Source organism: Fundulus heteroclitus, chromosome 17 (genome assembly GCF_011125445.2).
Source record: "Fundulus heteroclitus isolate FHET01 chromosome 17, MU-UCD_Fhet_4.1, whole genome shotgun sequence".
NCBI classification, from domain to species: domain Eukaryota; kingdom Metazoa; phylum Chordata; class Actinopteri; order Cyprinodontiformes; family Fundulidae; genus Fundulus; species Fundulus heteroclitus.
In genome coordinates this window covers 21934277-21952672 of record NC_046377.1, presented here as the reverse complement: position 1 = coordinate 21952672, position 18396 = coordinate 21934277, and the positions used below count along the sequence as shown (strand labels likewise).

The following is an 18396-nucleotide window of genomic DNA, read 5'->3' as shown; positions in this document are numbered from 1 at the left end:
GCATTTGGTATTTTACTGCAAAAGAGCAGCAGCCTGCAAACATGGAAGACTCTAGGTGTCAGCATTACTTAAGGCCCTTTGGAAGCAGTGAAGTCGTTGCTCTGAGGATTTCCCAGAATCCCTTGCTGCTCATACCACTCACTGCAAGAACAGACCAAAAGCAGGTGGTACTGTCGTCCCATTTCTATAATATCCAGGACCTTTTCACTTATTTTACACCGCAGCTGGATTTTCTGGACAAAAAGAGGCAAAAAAGAAGCGCACCCCCTCTGTCATGTGTTCACGCCACCCCTAGGGGGCGTCCACCACAATTTGAGATCCACTGCTTTAAATGGTGATGCATTTTTGGCTCCAGGCATTGTTTAGCAAGTAATACCTTAATTAAAAGGTTTGATTATAAATAAAAATCCTGGAAACATTTATTCCCTGCTCTGGTTGAAAGTTTGCTGACATACAAAGAAGATTTTCTTTGATCATAGTTTTGTTTTACTGTAGTTTGTGTGTGAGTTACTCACTTGTGTCCTGGTTTGAATTCAGCAGCTCCAGCCTGTGTCTGTATCGATTAAACCCATCACAGGTTGTTGACTAAGGTTGTTTCAGAGTTTCAGTCTACCTGGATGATGATAATGATGATGATGATGATGATGATGATGATGGTCCATCAGGTGTGCACTAGTGAACAACTTTACACAGACATGATGATGCTACGGATTACAGTTGAAAATCCATTTTTCCAAAACCAGCTTTTCTGTAGATTTGTCAGTTTTCTTCAGTTGTTTTGGTCTCAAATCCCCAATTTCCCTTCATGATGGTAAGAAACTCCTGAACACATGTTGACCGTCCTCATCAGGTGTGTCTCACCTGTTTTTTTTTTGTTTTTTTATGAGCTTCTGTAAGAACTGGGGCAAACCGAGAGGCAATAGTCTGTTTTCACGTTCAGAAACAGAAAAATGGACCGTCAAATTTTTCCAGCTGATTCAAAAATAGCTCCATGCCAGGAAGTGCGTGGTTTTGGAAGAACAGCAACATTGTCTGTCCTGCTGCATCGTGGGAAATGTAGGAAAGACGTCTGTTTTTGAAGCATGACCCAATTAGAGAGCAGAAGTGGAGAAATGTTTGTTTGAGCTGCGTGGGTTCCCTGCGGGTGCTGAACCACTTTCTGTTTGACTCAAGTCTTCGATTTTTCAAAGCTGATCCCAACATTTAAAGCTTATTTTAAAACTCCTGCCTCGGCACATCTGTTGCTTTAACTTCCCACTGTAGCCAACCTTAGCTTTATACATTTTTTATCATTACTCTTTGTTTATTATGCTTTTTTGTTTTAGTTAAAATGGAAAAGTAATGGAAGCAGATTGGTATGAGGAGCTTGACATCTGCAGATTTTACCTTTTCTTTTGGTTAAAATATTAATTAAAAGCCTTTAAAATAAATATTTTATTACAAAAGCAAAGTCTCATACTCACCTTTAATTCTTTACTTGGAAAAATAAATATTTTACCATAACCACCAGTGCTGTAATTGGATTTGGATCTGGTGACTGAGATGGAAGAAGGTAGATGTCAAGTTGTTCTGATGTTTTCGATCATTATTTTGCTGAAAGACTCCAAAAATGTCCAATTTTCAGCTTCCTCGCTGACAGAACTGGGTTTTATCATTATGCACTGTGTAAAAAGCCCAACGGCCATGGAAACGAAGCAGATCCACAGCATTACAGACCCCACACCGTGCTTAGCAGCGAACACGATGTTCTCGCTCTAAAAATTCATCCTTAGATCCACATCAGACCCACCTGGAGGGTTTTTGCTGGAAATCTCTCTTGGCTGGATCCTGTCACCCTGCCTCTCCATCTCCATCCCTTAACACTGTTTCTAATGGGTGGCGTGTCCCAAGGCAAAAGGCTTTTCTCCTACGGTTTGTTGTGCAAACCGTAGGACTTGGACATCTGCTTGTAAATAAAAAAAAACTTCCTCAGTGAATTTTTTAATAGCGCAATAATCACTGTCTACTTTAAGGGGTTCCAATAAATATGCAATATAATCTTAATTACTGTTGATCAACATTTTAAAATAGCAAAATCTTTTCAGCTAATCAGTTAGAATATTCTTGTCACATCAGCTATTATATGGTGTGGGCTGATATGCATAATAGGGGTATTGGAGGGAGCAACAAATATGAACTGTAAAAGTAGTATTTAACTGATTAAAATGCAATATATCAAGTATAAAATAAAAATCCTGACTGATCTTAGCAGACAGAACCAGACTGAACGAGACTTTTTACTCCACCTTCATGAAATAAACCGGAGGTACCAATAATTATGGCAGTGAGGATTTTGTTTTTCCCCCCCCTGAATAAATGAACTCAGATGTCGGATTTTTCAACATTTTTCATGGACAGATTCTGCCGCTGCCATAAAAGATTTGTGCATCTGGAAGTTTTTATGCATCTTGCCAGAAGTGGCGATAAATCTGCTTCCCTGGCTCTTCATTGGCCAAATTCACCCACATTTAACGATGTGACAGGATGGATTTTTACGCCTCCTGTGCAACATCGGCACAGCGAGAGCATCCGTACATCTGCTAAAAGTCAACGCGGTAAATCTGTATTGTAATCATCAGGCAGGGACATTTGTCTGCAGGTGATAAGACCTGATCAGTTTATCGGCTAAATCTTCCTTAAAGGGTGAAGAGAGGCTTATCTGTGAGATTAACACTTTCCTTTGGCCGTCATCCAGCCGCAGCAGCGTCGGCCCTGCTGGAGATTTTACAGCGTGGCCTGAGACATGCGCTGACTTTCTCCTGGACGCCGGCACAGGATTATAAATCCGCGTGAGGCTGACAGCAGCTCAGATTAAATCTGCCCAGTCCAGGGCTTCTCCTGAGGTACTCCTTCCAGCTATTAACAGCTGCAGTCTGGCTTCCCTCGCCCACAGCGGCCTTTCTCTGAGTCTGGATGAAGCTGGGATCTCAGAGACACAAACGCGACTACGTTGTGCCGCTGGTTTCCTCAACTTCACCATTAACCCAAAGTTTGGGGCTAAAATCTGGTAAAAGACCGAAGTAGTCTGAGTTAGATGCATCATTTTGAAAATACCTTTTGATCAACAAAAATCTGGAGGTGTAATGCTTGAATTCAGCCCCTTTTCCTCTGGTCCCCTTAAATAAAATTCAGAGCAGCCACCAGCCTTCAGGGGTCCCTAATTAAATCCAATATGGCCGCCTTGTTTGTAGAATGCGGTGAAAGCTGCAGATATAAACAGTTTGTTAGCACTGCTGACACGATGCTGTGAACTTTCTAGTCGTGAACGTTTACCTTTACTGTCTGAATGCCTAAAATGGAGGAAACACAGATAATTGTTACGGATTTCAATGTTGGAACTCTCGTTGTCATTTCTCAGGAGGGAAAGAAAATCCTCCCCCTTCCTTCTCAAACCCTGATGAGCTTCTGTTACAGTGAGAAAGACAATTTTCACCTTTGCACCTCTTTGCTTGTTGTCCCCCCCCCCCCCCCCCCCCCCCTCTTCTTTAATCAAATCTCTTCCCTGAAAGAAACACTTTCTCCTCCCGTGTCGGTGACACTTCCAACAACCTTTCTGCTGCAAACAGACACACTTTTTGCAAAAGTTCTCCATGAATTGTTTCTCGGGGAAGTGTTCGGCTGCTGATTGCTCCGCTTTGTTCCCTTCCTGGTTGCAAAGCAGGAAGAAATTGTTTTGTTGGTTAAAAAGCGCCTGAAACTAAAGAGTCAACACTCGGTGTGAGCGCCATGTGTGGAGCCATTCTGCAGATTACTAATCAGGATATTTCCAGCTGCAGGAGGTTTTTTTTCTTTCTGTTTCAGCAGGAAATCCAGATTTACTCCTATAGCAGAAGGGCTACATGTTGGACATAAAATTATTTGTAGATTTCACTCATAATTGAGGGTACACCTTGGTTCGCAGAATTGTTTTAAATCAGCTGAATAGGAGGCTTTCACAGCAGCTCCTCCTGATTTAGGACCGGACTTTGACTAGGCCCATCCGTAACCCTGTGGTTGGTTTTCCTGGTATGTTTCTGATGGTTGCCCTGCTGTATAACCAGAGGCAGTTCTACCCAATCCAGCTGTCCACTGAACTGTCTTTAATTTATAAGATGACATGTGCCTCAATTTACAAAATAAACACAAAAAATCTGGAAAACAACATGAATACCAATACCTCCAAAATAAAATAATGTAAATAATGGAATAAATAATAATAATAATTATAATTATCATAAATTATAACAGTCAGCTACACAGTTTGCACACACAGTTTGCACACCTTAAAATACTTCTGAGCTGCTGAATATATCCAACCAGAATCATCACTGACTGCTTGGATGCCGTATTTGGCAGGTTTTTGTGTATTTTAAGCACAGAGCATTCACATTCTGGGTGTCAGTGATGTTGTTTTCCACATAGATGGACCTTCTCTGTCCTGGATGCTCACAACTGAAGTAGACTTTAGGAACAGAGAGGTCAAAGGTCGAGCAGATTGGTGATGACATCATGATGATGGACACAGTAAAAAGAAGTTTATTGCACCTGGTATCAGTGTTTGTCGTTAATCATATGGCAGTCATCTGCTTTCTTAATAACATGCAGCCTGAAAAACTTCCTTGGACGCAGCAGCAGAGCGGCGTAAATATAACTGTATTAAACTTTCTCTCCCCGATAACAATCCGTCTCGTCCTCCAACAACTGCTCTTCTTCTTCTTCTTCTGGCTTTGCCTCCGCCTCGCCGCGGCGTAATGCTTCGTCTCATGCAGATATTTGTAGAGTCGCACAGAAAACATCGTAGATCCATGTTGCGCCGATGAAGAGGTTCTGTGGCAGGCTATTAAAATGACTCATGTGTTTAATTTGAAGCCAGAATGGGATCTGCGGTGATGTTAGCAGTCATCCTGTCACAGGACGGCCTCCTTTTATTAAAGCAAAGCCCTCCGCAGGAAGCTGTAATGTCTTATCTCTCTCTGATGGTTCCAGACTTGCTGGCGGTGCCCAAACATCCCTACGCAGCCATGGAGAACTGGGGGCTCAGCGTCTTCCAGGAGCAGAAGATCCTGCTGGACGCCGAGGTGTCCTCCTCGTCCTACCAGATGGAGCTCACCATGGTGGTCGTCCACGAGATCTGCCACCAGGTAGGGACGGCTTAACGAGGGGCCGAGTCTTCTGTCAGTCTGTTGTCGTCCTTAATTGGGGGTTTTTAGACATTGGTGACTTAATTCACGCCAGAAAATCCTTTTGTCATATTTATATTACAACTGCCCTGAATTTTTGCTTTAATGGGCCACGCTGGTTTTGACGAAACTAATTTGAGATGATTAAAGGTGACGGAGAAAGGAAAACATTTGCTAGAGAGGGATGAGGATGATGAACAAAAGATATAAAGAAGGTTGATGATGAAATAAGAGCCTGATGGCAGATTGGGAAGAATAAAGAAAGATTCATCTGAGGAGAAGGAAAAGGGAATGTAGAGAGCGGGAAGACGGATGAGTGGGATGAAAGGGATAGATGAGGGATTGATAGACGTTGAGGGGATGAGATAAGGATGACTTTTTAATTTAAATAAAATGTTTTCTTGTTTTGAGCAGCCTAGAAATGACTGGAAGAGGGAAACGCCGCTAGGTGTGGCTTTAGCCCCCGTCCCCCGTGTCTTTTTTATGACATTGGCGGTTTAAAGACATCAGGTAGAAATGGTCAATGATTAAAAAAAAATGGAAATGAAAGAAAAAATACAAATAATCCATTGGTGTGAATGTCTGGATGACACATCGTAAAATTCGGCCTGGCTGCTCTGCTTCTGTCTTTATGCGTCTGAGCGTTTGAGAGAGACGGAAGCGGAGAGGGGAGACGAGGAAGTCTAAACTTGCTCCAAAGTTTGCCTCACGCAGTTAAAATCTACAATTTTATGAGATTTTTGCCTCAGCCATGGCGGGAGCGACAAGCACATGTTAATATGTTAATAGAGCAAAATATTTTTAGTTATATGAGTTAGATTTCACGCTCTTTTACCTCTTTGGTCAAAGGAGCGGGGGCTCCCCGGCTGCCGGCGGTGGTACTGGGCCGTTGTTGAGGCACATCCTGCTACTCTGTCTGAACCAGAACATAAACGTCTTTTATGATTCCTGGACTTTTCTCTCCCGTCTCAAGGCCCAAAGGACTCCCACATTAGTCTGTGTTGTCGTGGCTCTGAGAAGTGAGCTGCAGCAGAAGTAAAATCACCTGGAGTTCAGCGTTTATCAGCCCAGCTGCTGACCTTAGTTCTCCTGTCAGAAGGAACGCCAAGATCCAATCAGCAGAATATTTCATCCTGAATGCGCAGCTGAAGTGGGGCGTAAACACCACATTTATCTGGAAAACGGTTTAAAAATGTATGAAGGCAGTTTGATGGGTGAAAGCTGAGAATAAACACATCATTTTGTTCTTAAAAGACGCTAATCCAACACGTCCCGCTCTGGTTCTGAGTGTCTGGAGCTCAGCAGCCGCTGGCTTTGGAGCGTCTCCTCTGCAGCAGGTGTTGAAGTCTCAGCGTTAAACGGAGATCGTCTGTTGGAACCGCTTCTCCTTCGTCTTCGTTTCTCACAAACGCCACAGTGATGCTCTGAGGGAGATTTAGGGAGCTAGTTGGTAACTGGACAAACTGCACAGAGTCTCAGCCTCATCTGGTTTGGATTTCAGAACCAATAAGGACCTGGGCTCCGAATAAACCAGCAGGAAAGAAGTGATGTTTTAGCAGAGAGAGTTGAGCTCCTTTCGGCTCCTTAAAAAGCAAAACGTGTCGCTGTTCTGATTGAGGCGGAGGACGTGAAGATTCCTCCCGGCGGCCCTTTACAATCAGCCTGAACATCTTGTTTTCCTCTTGAACAGCAGGTCTGATGGCTGTTTTCCTCCTCTGAAGGAGCCCTGATGGGCCCCATAAAGGGGAGGATCCTCCGCTGCTTCGGCTTTTCTTGGTCTGAGTGCTTTTCTAAAAACCCCACAGAGGTGAATCCTCTGATGAGGCGAAGGCTCTGCTGCAGGATTTCTAGTCCTCTAACGTCCCCGAGAGTCTTCACAAGCTGCACACTTAAGGTCCGTTGTTCCTAAGTTGTTCTCCACTTTTATGGTGCGTTCAAGTGCGTCACGTAGATTGGATTGTCTAGATATGAAAACAGCTCCAACATGATTCAAACGTTGTTTTTATATTCTTAAATAACTTAAAGTCTTATTAAAATCTGACCAAACAATAGCATTAACCATTTCCTTGTTTTATTGTCTTATAGCCCGTCCATCCATACACGTTTATCTTTTACAAATAAAAAAAAAATTAAACCAAATCTCTATTCAGTTTTTCTGTTTCTCTTGATTGAAGCGAACCAAAAACTTTAAAACCACAGAACTCTGATATTTGTTCACCGTGACACTCAAACTAATTTTTTTCCTTTTTTATTTTTATATCTTTTGCGATGTAAGCTCATGTTTTTGCCCTGTTTCTAATTGGCTAATAGATCTCTTTATCACCAGGGGTGTAACAACAAAGGGAGAATTTAGCACTATGTTGGACAATGTTATCTTTTTATGGTTTTAATTCATCTGTAAACGTGGGATAATCTTGCCCAGGGGTGGCTTGTTTAAGCTTCTTAAATACTAAATTAATCCTAATCTTAAAAACAATGGAAACTGCTTCTTTTTTTGTGAAACAAACCTGAGCATAATGGAGCTGTTAGGTTAGATAATTAACAGCGGTTAGAAACAGATAAAGACGTTAAAGGAGCTCCAGAGACGATGAAAGTAATCGCTAACTTACATCAGCTCTGTGTTTTACGGCGACTGGACGAGAAAATTACTTGAACGTCTCTGACTTTCACAACCCGACCTGAACGCCTCAGTACGAGCTCATCTTCACAGATGGAAACCTTTCCATGGATGTTATGAGACACTTCACTGCCGGCTGACGTTTGTGGATGGAAGGGCTTTCCTCCACGGTGCTCCTGGTCTGCTTTTTGTTCCTCTCAAGCTCCTGCAGTGCAAAAAGGGAACGAAAAGTTAGTAAAATTCTCTTGAAATCAATGTATTTTCCTTGATTTGATTGAGGTAAGTAAGATTATTTGCCAAAAGAATGAGTACACTGCAAAAACAGAATAAAAATAAGTAAAATCTTCTTAAAATTTGTGTATTTGTCCTTGATTTGAGCAGGTAAATAAGATGATTTGCCAATGGAATAAGATTTTTGCACTTAAAATAGGAACAACTCATCTCCATCATCTTATTTCAAGTGCAGGATGTCTAATTATCTTATTTTAGGGGTAAAAAATACTCATTCCATTGGCAGATAATCTTATTTACCTGCTCAAATCAAGGATAAATACACTAATTTTAAGAACATTTTACTTATTTTTAGATCTGTTTTTGCAGTGTATTTTGATGCCTAAAATAAGATGATTAGATAAACTGCACTTGAAATAAGATGATGGAGCTCAATTGTTCGTATTTTAAGTGCAAAAATCTTATTCCACTATTTACCTGCTCAAATCAAGGAAAAATACACTAATTTCAAGAAAATAGTTCCTTTTTTGCAGTGAAATTCTTCAGCTGCTCTGCAAAATGTCGGGCTCGGCTTGTCATGCAGGAGATGCTCTGATAACTTTGTTTGTTGGCAGGTTATGAGAAAATGTTTTTAGTGAAGTCAGGTGGGAAGTTCGTCTCAGGTCTTTCACGTCTCCGTACCTCCTGAACTCGTCCGTTCACAGGTTTCCTCTGCGTCGTCGTTAGACACGCTGCTTCAGAGGTAAACAGCCACACGGTGTGTTTGTCTTCTTCAGGAGAGCTGAGAGCGCTTTAGTCCGCCTGAACACACACAAGTCTGACATTTTCCTTCAGCCCAGGCAGATGATCCGTTTGGAAACGGAGCGAACGGGACACGAGTCAGGACGGCTCTGAATCCGGCACAAATGAGCTTTGTGTGTTTGTGGATTTGTTTCTCAGCCGCAGCGCTGACGATGACGCTGCTCCTACAGCAGGACATCAGAAAACACGACGGAGCAGAAGGAAACGCCACGGCCAGAAACCAGGAGCAGAGGAGGGTGAGGAGTAACGACGGGTGAAGAATGAGGAGGGAGGAAAGAAAGAATATAAACGGCGTCTGTTGGCGCTAACTAAGACGGAGGAAAGGATGAGAGCAGACAGAGAACATCTGAACTCTCTGCCTCCTTCACTTTTCCTGCAAAACATCCAGCGTTTTCTCTGCAAACTGCTGCAAAACCATTTACAGCGACACACAAAGTATTCACCCCCCTGAAACTTTCAGTCAGGTTATGACAGACTTTACTGTGTTTGACACAAAGTGGAGCATAAATACAAACTGAGAAATAATAATACTTTTTTTATTTAGAGATCTAAAGAGTTAGGCCTGCACTCACACCCAGGCGGGATCATTGCTTTCCTTCTGCAACAGGAGGAAAAACACCTTTGTTCATCGGGTCTGGAAAAGTCCGAGTTTATAAATTACGCAGCTCCTTGAAGGCAACATGAAGCTAATCAAGCTAAGAGCCTGATTGGCTCTTCTCTCTGGTAATCTGACGAATGCCTTTTGATGTTTTCCAGCAACTGGTGCACTGGCTCAGATCGATTTACAAGGATTTGTTGGATTTGTCCATGCTGCAGCAGGATCATGCAGGCGAACCTCTAAATATGAAGTTTTCTGAACAGGAACGGGCCGTGAACGGTCACAAGGGGAATGTGTAGGAGGTTCTCGGCCAGCCTGGTTCTGTCAGCACAGACTCCACATGTTCTCCGGTGCCTTCAGTAGACGTCGGTGGAGGTGCTCAGAGCCATCAGAGCGTCTGTGATAACCCTGCAAAGCTACCGTCCCAGTTAGCATAACTCTGCTATGAAACTGTTCTTTACGTTTCAAAGCAAGTCGACTGATGGCTGTTCAGCTGCAGGCCTGGAGCCTGGTGCTGCCAGAGCCTCTCATCACGCTGCATTAGACGGGACAGATTACTGGACTCAGGTCTGGAACCGTTTAACCAGAAGCAGCAACGCCTCACAGCAGAACAATAAAGGCGTTTTTGTATGGGGTGCCATGTCTTCCCTTAAAGGTGACGTACTATGACTTTACACATCTCTACACCAGTCGCTCCCTCTGGTTCCACAAAAAGGTTTTCTGATTAAATTATCACTCCCTGTTGGCTTATTATATTTTATTTATGTGATTTACACCGTTTTTGCTCTGGTTGTTAGTAAACGAAGTGCTAGAGACAATAGTCTCATTACTTCTATTTTATTTCAGCTTCTTTTCGTTCTGGCTTGTAAATAAAAAAAACAAAATAAATTTTCAGATAAATAGCGCTACCTGAACAGAGTGATTTCCATTGTGGTTGGAGGCGGTACTGCACCAAGTTGTTTGCCAAACGCCCCAACAAAAACTTAAGAAGAACAAAACATAGAGGAAAACATTGTCTTTTAGGAAGATTTGGTATTTTCAATTTTTTTTATTACCCACTTGGATTAATTGTTCATTTTGACAACACTGTCCACTGTATGCAGACAACCATACAATGGTAATTGTTATAAGAGTGTAATGCACTCATTTTCATGTCCAGGTTAGTTATCTTACATCTGTCGCCCACATCAATTCCTGTAGCTACGCTTGGATGTTCATGTACATTCCAATAATAACAAGCAAAAGGTTATTGATGATAATATGTTTCTGAAGTTTGACTTTTTGCACTTAGAGCAACCAGACATGAGATTTTCTGCTCCAGGAAACCGATGTTGATGCTCAGCATTATCCCTAAATGGACCTTTAATATTTTTAAATGGATATATATGTGGGTGAAACAGACAATCCCGTTTTTTTTAAACATTAACATCATACTATACGATTATAGTAATGGGGGGGGGGGGTTACTTCTACTTTAATACTTTAAGTAGTTTTATTTCCTGGACTTTTATACTTTTACTTGAGTAAAGAGTTTAAGTTGGTACTTCTACTTCTACAGAAGTATTTCTAAACCCTGGTACCTTCTGCTAATAGATGTAAATATTTTGACGCTTCTGCCAATCACACCCAGCTGCTGGCAGTGTTGAGCAAGCTCTGCAGTGGTGGTTGCTTGGCCTTTTTGCACTCCTCAGGTTTCTGACTTGCAGCATCTCTCTTCGACACCCCGGAGCGTTCTTCTCTGCAGCAGAACCTCTCAGAAGTTCTTGATGATCCAGAAAACCGCTTTTTCACCTGCGAGCTAGTTCTGATGCGATAATGTCTGCATTCATCACCCCTGGTGGAGTTCATCTCTTTCTTCTACCACAGACCACTTTGTGCTTTTTAGTGCTTAGTTGGTTCTTCAGAGGTGTAGACACAATCATCTTTGAGTCTAACTCTTCTTCATAGTAATTCCTTTTCCCTTTTCGGGTGAAAGCTGAATCTTCCGCTAAGCAATAGGACCAAAGCTGTTGATCCTGGAGAAGATGATGAGGTTTTATTTCTCTATGTGAGCGTGCCGTGGCGTTGGAGGCGTCATTCGGAGGCGCCCAGAACAGCCTGTGCCTGTTAAAGCTGCCAGCTTCCGTGTTTCTTGCTCCGAGCGCTCAAACCCAGCCCAATAAAAGCGGCGCTGGTTTATCTCTGTTGTGCCTCCGCGTACTGTAAGTCAGCAAGACGCTGGAGCGGAGGGTGGAAGGTCAAGTTAGAAACTGCTCAGTTCGTAATTCGTGGCTGGGTTCTTGCCTGAAGCGCCTGCAGTGGTTTAATAATCAGGCTTACACGCGGCGTTGTGATGATACAGATGAAACACTCGGCTGTAAATCTCCCCGTGCCGTTGCCTGACTGAAGAACCTGCCGCTCCCATTAAATCTGCTTCCCGATGTGGCGTCACGCCGACATTTCTCTCTGCTGAGTCGGGATGAAAGCTAGCTTCAGGCTGGGGCTTCATGTCGCAGAAATACGCGCTGAATAGCAATATCAGGCCCCAGCCTGGGTGATGCTTTACTATATATTAATCTTTCATGACGTTTCACATAAAAAAGCACCAATGGTGTCTGGCTTGGACGTTCCTCCTGTTTTGTTTCTATCTTCCTGGGTATCGTTCTTTAGCCGCTCGGTTTGTTTAAAGGGCCGAGCAGGAAGTGAGGAGGAGGAGGACGTTTTGTTGGAGCTTTGCCCTTCATCTTATGCTGGGGCCATTTATCTCACCCCCACAAAGAGAAACGGCAGCATGAGGATCTCAATAATCGCCACATTCAGCTGCTAGAAACCGGAGAGCAACAGGAACAAAAGTATCTCCTCCGTTTCTGTGTTGTCTGTCCGTGGAAGCTTTTCCTAGGAGGACTTCTTTTATCCGTATCGCATCCAGAAAAATGTCTCTTAACTGACGTCTTCATTTCTGTGACAGAACGTTGTAAACAAAAATGTTTTTTCTTGGTGCTTTGTAACATCTAAATTTTCTGAATCAGCAGAAATAGACCGCACTGTCGAATGGACTCATACAGGAGGCCCACTTGCTGAGCTGAACTTCTAAAATAATTAGATTTTTTCCATAATATCCTAATTGATTGTATGTTTATAGATCTTATTCATCTAAGTTTATTAAAAAGCTATTTGAAACCACTGGAGCTGCGTGCCCATCAGTCAACGCGTGTCCAGAAATGTGTCCGGGTTGCAACAAAACTTAATATTAGTTCTGCTTGCCAAAAATTATAAAGAATAATCAAGAATCTTTTACTGTCACCGTGTTTTACCGTGGTGATTTTATTATTTTTTTAGACAGACACTGGCTCATTATTATGCATAATCAGTATTTATTCATCATGAATTATTGAATTAGACTCAATTATACTGAAATATTGGAGGATGCTTTTACTAATACTGATAGAAAGCAGCCTGCTGTGGCAAATAGTGATGCTGTTGTCCTGATGGACATCTTCTGCTGCAGTTCCCAGGGTCAGGGTGCAGCGCATGCTTTCATGCATTCATGCATGCGTCTGCTCCCGCTGCTGTTCTTGCTCTCAGGTGAGCAGATGGATGACATGTGGCTGTTTCACTTCATCAGTTGGGGCAAACACAGATGGAGGCGTGAAGTGTGTCGGTTCAGATAATGAGACAAACACAGCTGATGTTTACCTCTGCCTTAGCGAGGCTCACGTCGACAGGCACTGAATGCAGAACCCAAAATCTACATCTTTGCTTCTCTGAAACAAGGCTTCTCATATCCACTCACTCTCTGTCAGATGTTTATGTTAAACTCTGATAACCAGATCAATATACATCACTAACAGCTCAGAGCTGATTTTATACCCTAATGAACCAAAATCAAGTGTTATTGACTGCTTCTAAATACATTTAAGGTTTATTCTACATCGTCCTTCTTGTAAACTTAAGAATCTTAAGACTAAATAAGCAGAAATCTTTACTGTGTGCATCCCATGGTGTACATTTAATTTAATAAGCATGTTGCCTTTATTCCTCTCTGACATGTTTTAAAGCAGCGGAGCGCAACAACACAACCCTGGTTTAATGACGCAAATACATGACCCATCAAGTTTAATTGTGGTTGCATTAAACTGAAGGCCGTTAAGCAATGATGTCCTGTTTCATTAAGCGTCTCCTACCTCGTCTCTCTGAGTCGGTGCTCACATCGTCCACTGGGACGGAAATAAAAGAATGCGGGAGAAAAATCAAGAACGGGACAATGGAGGATAGAGAATGTCAGGAAGCACATTTTGCAAAACTGTCAACCAACCAACCAAGCCATCAAACATCCAACTCACCACCCAACCCAGCCTACCATATATCCATCAATTAACCCACTAACAAACCGACTCAACATCCAACCCACTATCAAGCCAACCCACTAACCAACAACTAGGTCCCATCCAAAACATGAACTATCCAATCCATGTATCAACCCATATCCATCCAACCCATCCAAAATCCTCATTCAAGCAACCAACACACCCAACAACTACCCGAAAATCCCAATGACCGTCAATCCATCTCACCAACCAACAACTGACCAAACATCCAAACCACTTTTCAACACAAAATCTATCCAATCTTCCAACCCATCACTCTGTCTACAATCCTAACAGTCTATCAGCTCATGTCCTGCTATCACTGTCACTGCAGATCAAACCAAGGAATGAGGAAAATGCCCTGAAGGCTGGACATGACTCTCCTAGAGAAGATATAAAAAGTTCTTGGTGTGTTGTTCAAGAGTGGTTGCAGGCTTCTCTTGCAATCTGTCAATTATCTCGCAATTAGTAAACGTTGTCTGCATCGTGACACCATATACTGTATTTTTCAGACTATGAGTCGCTCCGGAATATAAATTGCATTTATTTAGAAATATGTTTCAACAATTCAATACATTTAATCTGGTAAGGCAGTTTATTCAATTACACAGCTGCATCCATAATCGGCTAATAATATGGAACATACTTGGAAGATTGTAGGCCACCAACTCCAACCCGGGAAGTTCTCGACAGCAAAAGTTACAAAGTTGTAAAAATTACGATGAAATTAGACCATGAGCCTTGTGGTGCTACGTGCTAAGCTAACAGTATTACACAGATGTTTCAGAGCAACATAAAGCTCACGTGTATCAGCAAAATTGTAAAACGCCCGGACAACAGAGCTGTAAGCTAGCGCTAGCTGCTGTTAGCTTCACAGATAGCCCGATAACAGGATTCTGTCTTGGTCTGGGTTCTTCGGGCTGCACCACGCAACGCTCCCCTGCGTGAATGCAGAGTGAAACAACATACAAACATGTCTTCAGTCTTTGTTGTCTATAAGTTAATGTTTCAATTAATTTTTAAGTGGTACAGGAGCAGTATTTAGATTTCACAAGCCTAGAGCGCCCTCTTGTGGCTACAGACGGTAATGTTTACTCCTTGGTTCATGTTGGTCAGTGTGAATTAACATTTAAAATGGATATACCAGTCGCACTTGACTATAAGTCGCAGGATCAGCTAAACTATGAAAAAAAGTGTGACTTATAGTCTGGAATTTTAATATTTTTTTTATTGTTAAACCTATAAAAGATGGTTCAACAGTTGACCAGAATATTCTGGGTCCTCCATTATTTTTTTCAGAGCGCATTCAGCCCCCCCATACACCCACTTCTCACTTTGACCCTGGTGAATGTCTCCTGTCTGTGACAGATTGTGAAGCTCAGTTTATTCCTGTCGGCTGCCTCCTAATTAAAACAGCAACCACAAACAGTGGAACGGGGGTTGGGGAAAACAGATTTTCGCTCTTCCTGTGTTGATCCCACCGTCTCACACTTTAATTCAGCCATATGCAAGAATTAGCACCGTGTGGGATCTGGAACGCTGACAGCTCAGCCGACACTCGTACGTATCTGTTACTGTACTGATTAACGTCCCCGATGGATTCTGGTCTTGATTACAGCTTACCGCTGTACTCAGCGTGCTGGTTCTGACCCCCACTGTCAGACCCCACTCTAGTCCACAGATCACTGCTGATGACCAACAGGATCATCGCTGGTTCAAAGGTACAAGTTAAAAAGCCAATTTTTTCATGAGTGATGAAAGGATTGAGGCTGAGATGGGAAGATGATGATGTTTATGATCCATTTACGTTCGAAACCTCTATTATACCCTGCCACTCTACGAGGTAGGGAGTCCTAGCCTTTACTTTAGTTCAGATTTTTAGCAATTTGTTTTGCTTAATACAGGAAACGGAACATTTTAAGTGCAGCTAAACCAATTTTCTAGAGATGAAAGAAAAGGAGATTCCACGTGTGAACATCGTCTCAGTAAATGTCTATTTATGCTGCACATTTTCATAAATGGTCCAAATGATTCACCTGATATTTCCTTGTTTGTTTTGCACTCAGGTAAGGGAAACAGAAAACGGTTATCAACCATCAGTGATAGCTCAGGACCAGAAGTTTGGGTTAGAAATAATGACCTAGCTCACGTTGCGCTGCTAAACGATCTCCACCTCCTGCCATATTCAGCAGCAGCAGTTGTCCTTTGGTTTTTTTCCCCACAGACGCTTGAATCCTGACTTTGTTGTTCACGCTAAGGGACATAAAGCGGTTATTGTGAAAATAAGGGAGCAGTTTTCAGTTGTTGAAAACAAGTTCCCTCTTCATCACGCTGTGTTACATCTGCTTTTGGCTGAACCCACTCAGAATCCACTCTGTCCTCCTGGGAACCGCAGCTGTCGACTTGTATTTGGTTCCTCTGCAGAGTTCGGGCTCAAAGTGGATAATTTATTACTGCAGTCGATGTTTGCATAGAGTTCATTACAATACAGGGAGCCATAATCATTTTATTGTTTCTCCCCCTCTCTCTCTGCTTTTTCTCCCGTTTTTATTTCATATTTGTCTCACGTTTGATGCCAGCCCCTCCGTCTCCTCTACTGTCTGTACTTCTGCTGCCGCGGGTTTTCACCTCTAACCTTAAACCATCTGTTGTGACTCTGGATTATCCGGGAAGTTCATGAAACATCCAGAAGACGGACAAATTCAGCACATGATGTCTGAATAATGGAGGGTAGGTTTTAGCATCATTCCACGGCGATGGGAGTAAAACAGGGCCCAGAAAACCAAACAAATCCTCCAGCAGCTTCAGATCCCTCTGCTCTATCCAGGTTCTGACCATGAGAGCCTCACCATAGCTCCTCCAAACTCACTCCTTCTCATAATCTTTTCTTCCAGAAGGTGAAAAATGTAAGTCCCGTGTTTCACAGAACCACACTGGAGATCACTGAGCTGCTGGGAATAATCCATTCCTTCACAAATGTTAGTAGAATAGAAGTGTTTTTTTTTAAATGTATTTCATTCTTCACAAAACAGTATAAACACAATACAACTTAAAACATCTGAATGAAGAGGAGCAGTATGTAGAAAATCTTACTTTATCTGCCATCTAACATAAATAGTTTAGCCGATAATATCTTAAAACATTTAACTGAACGGCGAAACAAAGATGGACAGCAGGCCGACCAGCAGCTGATTCACAAACGGCTACGTGAACATTTCTTAAGCTACACCCTTCATTTCATTTCTAAACAGCTGCTCTCAGGCCCCCAGAACAGGAGTGATGCGCTCATGCCTGTGCGATCGTGTTAAAAGACGTGGCGCTGCATTTTGGACAAGCTGAAGGCAGCTGACAGCAGCCTGTCTGACACCAGGGTAGAGAGCAATAGTCTAGACGTGAGATAATAAAAGCATGCATGACTTTTTCAAAATCTGCTCTAGAAAGAACCTTTTTAATTTTGACAACTTGTCTGAGTTGAAAAAAGCTAGTTTTATATGAGCATGAAATTTTCGATCACCATCTGGTTTCACTCCCAAACTAGTGACAGCGGACCTCGCATGAGGAGACAGGGATCCAACATTCAAATCGTGAGCATCAGAAGAGGCATTGGGGTGGAAAAGTAGGACCTCAGGCTTCTTTTCCTTAAAACGTAGAATATTTAGGCATTTAGGCATTTCAGCAGCGTATGAATGCCGTTTGGATGCTGCATTTGCAGAGGAACGTAAACTTGACAGTCATCTGCATAACAGTGAAGGGGTCTGTGTTTGTAAACTGCTGGGAGGAGGTAGTGACTGTAGTATTAACCTGCATGATAGGCTAGAATGCAAAAGGAAGGAAAACTGTTCTTCTATTGAACTTCTTATTGACCACTTTTTTTCTACTGAACAACACGTCTGTCGATAGATATATATTGTTACTGAAGTATCATCCAGCCATAAAACAAACCAAGCCAAGCAGGTATGATGAGCCACAAACTCTAATGCACCCTCAAAATCTGGAGACCCAATAATTCAACCAACACAATGAGTTTTAATAAGTTTATTTTCAATAAAATGGTGTAGCTGGAGCAGTAAACAACTGGAACTTGTATCAAGATCTTTGCAGAGAGGAGAATACAGTTAGTGGCCATGTCCCTTCATGCTTGCTCAGTATGAGGGATTGCTGCAAAGCCATCAACAATGCAGACGACTCTCCCTGTGGCTCTACGCTTCTCCAGGAGTGAATGCTGCTTGTCGGGACTTTGAAGCAATCAACTGGTTCCCTTATTTAGGAAATTTCTGACCAATCTGTATAATATCATTGAATTTGACTTTGTAAAGAGCCTTGAGATGACATGTTTCATGAATTGGCGCTATATGAATAAATTTGAATTGAATAACTCAGTGAGGGTGACAACACACTGAATAAACACCACAAACCTTCTCAGACACCGGGAGGTTGCGCTGGCTATGGGAATTGATCCTGGCGGCTCCGTCTGGAAGATCTGAATCACTTGGTGACTGATCCAAATTGTGTTGTTACTAGACAGTGCAACGGCTAGCAGGGATGCTGTTGGTAATTCAGGGGTCATGCACAGGGAGACAGTCCACAGGGCAGAGGTTTCTAAAT

General features: G+C 42.5%; 1 protein-coding gene across 1 annotated transcript in view; it reads left to right on the top strand.

Moving 5' to 3' along the window:
• Positions 1–5193, top strand: part of LOC118566545 (thyrotropin-releasing hormone-degrading ectoenzyme-like) — a 111319-nt gene extending 106126 nt beyond the window's left edge. Inside the window, exon 5 of the mRNA XM_036148814.1 lies at positions 5005–5193. Coding sequence (XP_036004707.1) covers positions 5005–5174 — 170 coding nt within the window. The 3' untranslated portion in view covers positions 5175–5193. The remainder of the gene's footprint in view (positions 1–5004) is intronic.
• Positions 5194–18396: the final 13203 nt, after the last annotated feature.